The following is a 10,352-nucleotide window of genomic DNA, read 5'->3' on the forward strand; positions in this document are numbered from 1 at the left end:
CTTCTATAAGGATCTCGCACCACCCTCACAGAGTTCACTTGTTCAGCTTGACAGCATAGAGCATGAAATTCTTTTGAAACATGGTTTATTTCATAACATGATTAAGTTATGCTTAGCTCTATGCAATCTCTGGTACCTTTATTGCTTCAAATTCAACTTCACGTAATTCCTTACTTTATGCTTGAGTATGATGCTTGGAGAATTTGAATCTATTTCATGCTTGAGCCTTTTGTGTGGAGGAATGCTTGAATGTTCATTTTAGGGGTTGATACAGTAAGGGGGAGTGTAGGCTTTGAGGGCTACCCATCTTGGTTTTATTGTTCCAATGCAATTTGAAACGATGGCATGATTAAGTATTTGCTCATAATATGCATTGTTCTTAACTGGTGTTTTGTATCTTCAATGGGTCTAAAATTTCCAAGAGCTTTCCTTCATTATGCTTGGGTATGACGTTTAAAAGTGAATATTTGATATGCATATGTTTTTTGGATCATCTTTGTACGTGGGTGCTCATTTGAGTTGGTATTAAGTAAGGGGGAGTATTTATTCGTTCTGGCTAAAAGGTGCTTCTAGCTTGTGTTTTTTATCTTGTTGCATGCTCACTTGCTTTATGTGGTTGAATGCTTGATTTATGAGCATTGCTTGGTGTGAGGGGGAGCTTTTGGGTGTTTGTTCCACCCTTTTGCCTTTTTCGTGACAAAAAGGGGGAGAAGTTATTTGGTTTGAAAGCCTGGGAGAAGTTGCTCTAGCTTTATGGTTACTTAGCTTATGCCTTGATCTTGTAATTTTCTTTAGATACGCTCATCTTGTTGCTTATGCTTTCCATGTGATAGCTTTACTAATTGTTTCTATTTCTGTAGCACTATATTTTGTAGCTATCATACCCTATCTTGCTTGCTTGTTCTTGGATGAGTTACCTTTGCAGGATCTTGGTATTTATCATGGAAGCTTCATTGCCAAGTTGTTTGAGTTTTTAGAAGTTTCTCAGACTTCTTAGGATTTGTTTCCATATATTGCTTTTGTTGTTTAAATGGTTTTGTCCCGGAAAAGCCAAAGGGGGAGATTGTTAGTATGATTGGCATTTTCCGGATTTTGTCAAAACCATTGGAGTCTGTATTGTTCTTTTTTCATTTGGGTTTGGGAGAGAGTTTTTATTTTATCTTGTCTAGATACTCCGCCCGGTGAATGAAGAAATATTGAGAAGCTCTTGCCTTGAAGGATGCTCAGATTATGTTCGAAAGAGGTATATGCATTCATATGCATTTGGTGTAATATTTTTCATGCATCTCTTCTAAGTTTTATGCATAAACTTCAATACAGTAACCACGCCTTTTAATTCCATGGAATTAGTTTTCTTTGTTTGCATTGGTGGGTGATGGAGAAAATTTTCTAAGGCATGAGAAAAGCTTTGCTGGCCTTGCTTGAACGAAGAAAATTTTTCTAAGGCTTTAAAGGGATCAGAACCGTGTGCCACCGGGGCGCTCTTGTAGCGCGGTAGCACTCGTTAGCGCCTTAAGAGTGCCAGAGCTCTCCGGTGGCGCTATTCAAAGTGTTCTTGATTTTTGATTTAATTTTAAATGCCAGAGTTTGAATGGCGCTCGCGGAGCGCCCTAGCAGCGCGCTAGCGCCAGCTCGCGTGCTAAGAGCGCCCCAGCAGCGCGCTAGCGCCCGTCGTGTCTGTTTCTCATTGGTTAGCTCTAGGTTTCGGTTCAGCACATATATATTCCTAATTTTCACTCTTTTAGGGTAACCCACTCTTGCATCAGCCACTTTAGAGAGAGAAAAACATTTTCACTCATATCCCTTGTGTGCTTATGCATTTGAGATGATCTAAATTGAGTATTTGATCATCCTTTGTCATCCTAGAGAAATACTCTAATATTCAATGTATTTTCTCTTGGTTGATTTGTTTTTCACAAAAAACTTCATCTCTTTTTAAATCCATACATTGTTGCCTATGACTCTACATGGCCGGATGATTCCGGAGCCGGCTTGACCCGGAGATCGAGGCGGTGAACTCGTGGTGGCTAGGGAATCAAGAAGGGGCTCCGAGAGCTATATCAAAGAGCGGAGTTAGGTGTCACAAGAGGCTTGTGGGTAATTCCTAATTTGTATTCTCTTTGTAAACCTTTTGATTTATAGTATTTTGGTAGATTAGGCCGTGGTTTTATGCTTAGGGTGAGTTTACCCTAAGTAGTTTCCACGTATATCCTTGCATTCGAGTTCTTTAGTTTTATTGCTATTGTCTTTAGTTGTTGAATTGATATAATAGCATGGTACTTGATTAATGGATTAAAATAGAAGATTGCATGAATTTTTAATTGATCGTCCTATTCACCCCCCCCCCCTCTAGGACTCTTTTAGTGCTTAGTATAATTTCAAAAATGAAAAAGAAAAAGAAAAAAGAGTGACACTTTTAAATCACCAAACTTCTTTGACCACATGTAACCACCAATCCATAAGTCAAAAACATGGGTTTTCTCTTTATCAAACCAGAAACTTCTGGATAAGAAAAAGAAATTTGTTCTGGAACATCAACTACAATATGAGAATACATAAATATAAAACTACGATAATATTATTAAAGAAGCGAAGTCCTTCTACGGCCTCTGATGCCCTTTCTAATTCTGCACCGAAGGTCACGTGGGACCCAGAGTGGATCCCGCATGAAAAATCTGAGCCATTCAATCATTTAAAAAAAGACGAATGGGCTTGGCAAAAACCAGCTCAATCTAATATGTGTAGATGCTGGATCCCATCTTCATATTTTTTTATTAAGAATCCTAAAATCTGAATGAAAAAATAGGAAGATTGGATCGAGCACCTATACATATCGGATTGAGCTGATTTTCACAAGGCCAACTCGGTTTTTTTTTTTAAATTATTTAACAGCTCAAATTTTTTGTGAGGAACCCAGAGAGGGCTCGGCGTGGCCGTCGGTGCAGAATTAGTAAGGCCACCGTCGGTGGCCGTAGCAATTTCCTAAAGAAACTTTTCTAAAAAGTAAAATAATTATGAATAGAAGATAGTTTTTTTTTTGTCAAACCGAAAGGAGAATTTATTATCACGATATAGAAGATGAGTCATAGGATCTAACATCATCAAAGGCTAGGGTCAAGAGCCATTGGGGAAAATCACCCCTCCAACTCATCAACCCATTACACGATAGGGATTTTCTAGCCACAAAGTGTACTACCCTATTACAACTACGTTTCACATGAGAAAAGAGACATGAGGAAAAATTCAAAGCAATCCGGAGACAATCTAAAATAATGGTATCACAGTCAACGAAGGATCGATAGCCGTTGAGAGCTTGAACAATCTGAAGTGCATCCCCCTCAACAATAATTCGAGAATAATCCCAACGTAAAGCAGTAGTAAGACCGAACAGGAATCCCAAAGCTTCAATTACACGAGGAGAGAGAGGACCCTTAAATATTTCCATTGCTGCACCCACCAATATTGCATTTCTATTCCGAGCTACAAAACCCACACCACCATTGCCATCCTGAGGATTTAGAGCACCATCAACATTTATCTTTATGTAACCCTCCAGTGGAGACTGCTTTGGGTACAAGGAGAAGACAAGGGAGGAGCCCTGTGTTCCAATAAATCACACGCCACCTTGTATTCTTTCCACACCAACAGAGCTTTTTCATAAACTACTAATGGTTCCCATTGCTGGCCCTCAAACAAATCCTGGTTTCTATTTTTCCAAATCGACCAGCAAATCATGGACGCAAGAGCTTTCCCATCTCGACTGTCCACCTCCGAAATCTTCCCTTGTGGTAAAGACATCCACCATTGCCGAAAACTCAAATGTTTCCAACTAGTAACAGCATTTAGGGGGCCAAATTTCCACACCTCCCTTGCCCTCTTGCAGCGAAAAAAAACATGCTCAATCATTTCAAGTTCTTTGCGACAGTGAAAACAAAATGGGTCTCCAATAACTTGTCTACGATGAAGGTTGGCAGCCACAGCTAGTGCATTATGAGAGCATTTCCAAATGAAATGACGTACCTTATTCGGGATCTGAAGCTTCCAAATGGCCTTCCAATTTACTCGATCCAGTCCTCCCGAACTCGGTTCCCCCTTCACAGTGGATTTCTTAGGAAAAAGAAGGGATTTTGCTACATGGTATGCTGACCGGACCGTAAATTTGCCATCATCAGTGTAATGCCATACCCCCTTGTCTGGAATTCCTTGCTGACTGACTCGGATAGCCAAAATATCTTGGGCATCTATTGGGCCGAAAAATTCTTTCACCAAGCTATCATTCTATTCGTGTCGTTCCTCATCAATAAGATCAGATACTTTTTGTGGTAAAGGGGCTAAATGTGATCCCATAGGAGGTGTGCTTAGGACCTTGAAGGATAGGGCTCGGGGTATCCATGGTTCCGACCACAGATTTATAACAAAATAGGTCTTCTGGACCTCTAAAATTCCATTACGTGATCTCTATTAAACCTTATTTCTTTCTCTGGTTTTTCCTCTTCTCCCTCAACCTACACTTCACAATTTATATATTTCGTTTAATCATGCATCACTTGCACCGGAGTAGCTTAAGAGAATAAAAGATTTCGGGGTTTTGGACTGTATGCTTCATGCTTGAGGCATATATATTGTGTTCTTCAGGAATCTTCATGTAATATCAACATGTAATATCAACATATCCAGTGATTCATATTATATGTTGTTACTACATTCTTCGAGTATATATCAAGCCAATAAAAAATATGCATGTGATACCACTCATTACAGGAGCATGTGTCCTCATAATCAACTTCAACTCTGCAACAAGTTGCACTTTATATCGCGCAATTTCATTATTTTTCATTGCACTTTTGCAAAAACCACAACTTATATCGCGAAGGCTATATTCCTTTAGGAATTTGGATTATAGGGCCAAATACTTCTCTTTTTGCAAGATAATATAACTCTGCTTGATGTTGCCATTGATCAATCATTTCTACATCGACATTCTTCGACGGTTTGTGGTTCACTTTCTTCATTACTTTTGGTAGCATTTTCATCATCACTTCTAATAATATCAAGAGAAACTTTAAATGAAAATATGTTGTCAGTAATGGTTTTATTTCTATCCACTATTTCTCCTGTAGTTATATAACTAATTGAGATCTCATTGTTTTTATGTACATGTTCCTCTTTAAAAAATAACTCTTTGAGAGACTTCTCTCCTGGAGATTTATATTTACAAGAAATATTAATAGATATATTCTTTCCTTTAATTGCATACATCTTTCCGTTAGGGAAGATACCTAGTATTTATAACACTCTGGTAGTTCAAGGTCGAGATATTGTTGTTCAACCAATTTATATGGGCTTAGCCTCTTTGAAGCACTTGCATTTGTGGGTTTTCATAGTAGAGTCATAATTTAGCTTCAAAAGACCAATAATTGCTTTCACATGCCTATGTTTTGAACTCAAAGAAAGTGTACCATAGAAGAAAGGAAAATAATAAGTTGGCCCAACAGCCCAAGTAAGTTTGCTATAGCCCAACTGGCCCAAAAACAGCTCAAGAACACCCTACTTCTCATGCACCGAGCCACTACTCGATTCTGCCTCCCTTAAACCCCAGAAAAAACAGAAAATCATTTCCCTTCCCCCATCCCCACTGTTCCCACACACACAAACACGCACTGCAGCTAGGGTTCCGATCGCATTCATCGACGGAGTGAAGGTGAAAGGGTAGGAGAGAGAATGGCGTTTATGCAGCAGTTCAAGGAGACGAAGAGCGTGGCGAAGAGGTCGAAGAAGTACTTGGAGGAGGCGCTGTACAAGCGGCTGTTCAAGGAAGGTAGCTCGGAGGTGAGCGTCAGGCAGCAGCTGAACCAGTTTCTGAAAGGCAGGAAGAGGGTCTACAAATGGGAGGTCGGCCACTCCCTCAAGATCCTTCGCAGCCGCAACCGCTTCTACCCCGCCCTCAAGGTTTCTATCCACACAATTTGTTTTTTTTCACTCGCGCTGTGTCTTGGGTTTCGATTTTCTGTCGTTTCGATGGGGTTTTGGAGTGTGTATCGGCATGTTTTTGCCGAAGAGGCGACTGCTTTATGTCCCAAATATTTTAAAATGTTACGGGCCACTCCTATATCATTTATAATAGTCTTAAAAAATGGTTCAATCTTTAATTTTCGCTTTAGATGCCTGAAAAGTTAAGGCCGGCTCTGAAACTAATAGGGACTGGCTTCATGTCTAGATTGGGGCGTTCTCAGTTTATTGGAATGCGTTGTTGTTTGGTGAAGTAGAGCTAGCACGTTTAGGCTGTATCGACCTTCTAGTATTGTGGTCATGCAGAAATTGTGCCTGCCCTTATGTAATTTGGAATTTAATTAACTAAAACTTTGAGAGCATGTAGCTTTGGGAAGACGAAATATGGAAAAGTGGACAAATTGTGGTAATGATCCTAGAAATGTGTTACTTTATTGGATTCGATGTTACAAATTAGAAATATTAGTAAGCCATGGAAGCCCAGTACTGCAATGTAGGTTGTATCGTATGGCATTTCCGTTCCTCATATTTTTCTTATGCTATCAGAAACAATCAGTGGGCAACACACATTTTCGTTACCTTCCTATGGGTGTTACTGAAAAGGGAGAACTTCATCTGTTTGCAGGTTCAGATCATAGTCAACTGTATGCTATGCTTATCAACACGCAGAAGTTTTCTATTTTTGTCGCTTCCACATTTCTTTGCAATGCCATAGTGTTTCTTTTCCTGGAATATTAAAAAAAAATTTTAAAAGTGCGAGAAAATTCAATCATATTTGTGTATCCTTCTCTCTCTCTCTCTCTCATCCTGTCAAAGTTGTCTCCTTTATTGTACATCCTAACAAAGTCAGCAGCTGTTTATTTCTAACTGAACCTTGAATACGAGATCTCTACTGAAGTGTTGGAATTTCCATAAATTGGATATTGCTTGAAATATGTTCACGTCAATCAATTAAGAAGTACAGGCGGGTGAAAATAGGTTACTTGCCTTCGTTTTGACCACTATTCTTTTTGTGTTTTCTTCTTCCTGCACACCTTCCCAAATGTCTGGGCAATCAAAAGGAAGATTCTTCATTTCCCTGTGTCTGAGCCTGGGGCACAGGAAGTGCTTCAACCCAGATGGTATGGAAGCTGAAATAAAATTGCGCGGGTATGGAAGACACACACGTCTTTACTAACCAGTACATATACTGTTGAACACTTGGAACTTCTAGCTGAGGCCTTCATGCAGCTGACCTTAACTACTTGACACTAAAGCTGATCTCATTGAGGGCTGTATGAAATGGTCAGTTAGTGGAGGAAACGGTTAGTTCTAACTACTTGACACTAAAGCTGATCTCATTGAGGGCTGTATGAAATGGTCAGTTAGTGGAGGAAACGGTTAGTTCTTTAGGATCTTGCTTGTTTCAATGAAGTTTTCATTGCTATAATCAACGGTGTTGACTTACTTCTTCTGCTGTTCTTTACTCTTATCTAAAGTACTTTCGGTAACAGTTGTGGTACATGAGACGTAACTGTGCTTACTTATTTCTAGATGTTCCGGTTCGGGTGATTTAGTTGATGCACTTTGCCAATTCGTTCAGATCCATTGGTGTGTACAAAGACAATCAATGTCATGGGCTTTTGCAAATCTCATCTGATCTTGTGGGCCGTAGTTTAATATCGTATCAATCAATGTTTGGACGTGTTAAGTCAGCCTGGAATCAAATTTGGCAACTTGGCAAATGCTGTAAAATATCAGACAACCTCTGGACTTGTTGTTAGTCATATGATGTGCTTTCGATTTACTTCTAGTTTGTGATATGCTAGTTGTTTTTTCAGAACTTGATTGTCTGTACACAATTTTATACCAATAACAAGTTTCACTCTTGTAGCTCATCCCGACTTTTCTGATTTCATTGTGAAGTTTGGTGCTGGCTCGGTACTCATCATTTTCATTTTGCACGGAATTATGATGACATCAGTCATTTTGTCCCATAATATTCTTCTCTTTTTCCTTATGTTTTCTTTCTTCTTCTGGGTTTGCGAGTTCCAATTTCTTCCAAGATGTACATTACTACGTTTTTGGATATGCAGCTTTCAGAAACTATGGCAGAAAGGGGTATGAACAAGACCGTCAGTGATCACGCCATACATCTAGATCTCATTGCCAAAGCTCGAGGTGTTGCTGCTGCTGAAGCTTACTTCATTAATCTCCCGGAAACATCCAAAAACCACCTTACTTATGGCGCTCTTCTAAACTGTTACTGCAAGGAATTAATGACTGAAAAAGCAGAAGCTTTACTGGAAAAGATGAATGAGCTGAAGTTAGGTTTAACCTCCATGCCCTACAACAGCCTCATGACTCTCTATACAAAAACTGGCCAGCCAGAAAGGATCCCTTCCATAATCCAAGAAATGAAAGCCTGCGATATCATGCCAGATTCTTACACATATAATGTCTGGATGAGGGCTCTTGCTTCCGGTGGTGATATTTCTGGGGTTGAGAGGGTCATCGACGAGATGAAGAGGGATGGACGAGTTACGGGAGATTGGACCACTTATAGCAATATAGCATCAATTTACGCTGATGCAGGCTTGTTTGGGAAGGCAGAAAATGCACTCAAGGAATTGGAGAAGAAAAATGCCTGCCGAGACCTTTCTGCCTTCCAATTTCTGATCACATTATACGGTCGAACTGGTAATCTACTTGAAGTATACAGGGTATGGCGTTCTTTAAGGTTGGCTTTTCGGAAAACTGCAAATATAAGCTATCTGAACATGATTCAGGTGTTGGTTAACTTGAAGGATTTACCAGGTGCTGAGAAATGTTTTAGGGAATGGGAATCTGGCTGCTCCACGTATGACATTCGTGTTGCAAATGTCCTTATTAGAGCTTATGCTAAAGATGGTTTACTTGAGAAGGCTGAAGAGCTCAAGGAGCGGGCCCGGAGGAGGGGGGCCAAGCCTAATGCTAAAACTTGGGAGATCTTTTTGGACTACTATTTGAAAAGTGGGGAGATTAAATCAGCGGTTGACTGTGTCGATAATGCGATTTCTTCTGGTAGAGGGGATGGTGGGAAGTGGGTCCCATCACCTGATGTTGTAAGGAATTTGATGCGACATTTTGAGGAAAACAAAGATGTGGAGGGTGCGGAAGGTTTTGTGGAGATTCTGAAAAAGGCTGTGGATGAAGTGGGGTTGGAGATATTTGAATCGTTAATAAGAACTTATGCAGCAGCTAGAAAGACAAGCCCCATAATGCGAAGACGGCTGAAGATGGAGAATGTGGAGTTGAGTGAGGGCTCTATGAAGTTACTTGATGTGGTGTGTGCGGAGTGATTCTTCTGTTCTTTTCTCAAATTTTCTCAGAGTTTTGGAATATGAAGACTAGTTGAGATAATTCTACTCACCATCAGGTACCATTCAAATAATGAATTGTTTCCCGTTTTGCCTTATCCTTGGGAAGTTATGCAAATTTTGTATTTTAGTTTTTGCTTTTGTTTTCAAAGATATCTCGGATGTGTTTTGCTATGCTGGAAAGGTGTATGTGTGGACACATTTATGTCACAATGGACAGTTGACTGGCAAAGTTAGCCATACACCGACAACTCGATCGAGTTGGGGAGGCTTTGTTGCTGTTAGTTTTTGCGAATGGATGTTGTAAAGTTCTTGTTTGTTTTAAGCCTTGATTTGGGGCTTTGTTGATTTCCTGTTGAATAAAATGATTGGCCCGGTATTTCTCATGCCAAATATTATGCTGAATGCAGAGTTAATGTGGTGTGGTTAATTGGTGTGTTACCAAGTTTGGTAATTACTGAGTAGTTTATAGCAGGTTTTGACTGCCAAGCCCGTCAAAGGTGGTCTTAAAGTTCCTGATTCTGAATATGCAGAACGACGAAAGATAGTTTGTTTTTGAGAGAGATGTGGATTTGTCCCTAATGAGATGTGCAAAAATTAGTGTTGATAGCTCGTGCTCTCTCTCTCTCCATTTAAGATCTGAATCAGCAGGCTATTGAAGCTACTGCTAATTTGTTCTTGAGCCTCTCTTATTGAAAAGAGATGTTCAATGCTTCTTTGTTGGCCATTTCCAGATCATGTACGTAATTCTTTCTCGTCTAAAATGTCGGAATTGTTTTTCCTTTTCCCCTTGGTTTAAGGCAGGACTGAGATTACATTCGCAAATAGTCTGTCAATCAAATTCTCCGCATAGTATTTCTCGAACGAGGTATTAATATTGCCCCCCGAAAAGTTTCATTCAATTGAAGAAGGGATTTCTGTACAAGATAGAGACCCAAGAAATGTGAAGTAGGGTGAAGCCTCTGGTTTGATCGGAGGGAGGAGGGGGTGACTGCTGCGGTGGTG

At 39.9% G+C, this 10,352-nt stretch overlaps 1 protein-coding gene across 1 annotated transcript; it reads left to right on the forward strand.

Moving 5' to 3' along the window:
- Nucleotides 1-5,584: 5,584 nt before the first annotated feature.
- LOC131311122 (large ribosomal subunit protein mL101 (rPPR4)) lies at nt 5,585-9,777 on the forward strand. The gene is made up of 2 exons (XM_058338451.1): nt 5,585-5,949; nt 8,085-9,777. Exons 1-2 carry the CDS (start codon nt 5,722-5,724, stop codon nt 9,327-9,329), a joined length of 1,473 nt encoding a protein of 490 aa, XP_058194434.1. The 5' UTR covers nt 5,585-5,721; the 3' UTR covers nt 9,330-9,777.
- Nucleotides 9,778-10,352: the final 575 nt, after the last annotated feature.

Source organism: Rhododendron vialii, chromosome 12a (assembly GCF_030253575.1).
Source record: "Rhododendron vialii isolate Sample 1 chromosome 12a, ASM3025357v1".
NCBI classification, from domain to species: domain Eukaryota; kingdom Viridiplantae; phylum Streptophyta; class Magnoliopsida; order Ericales; family Ericaceae; genus Rhododendron; species Rhododendron vialii.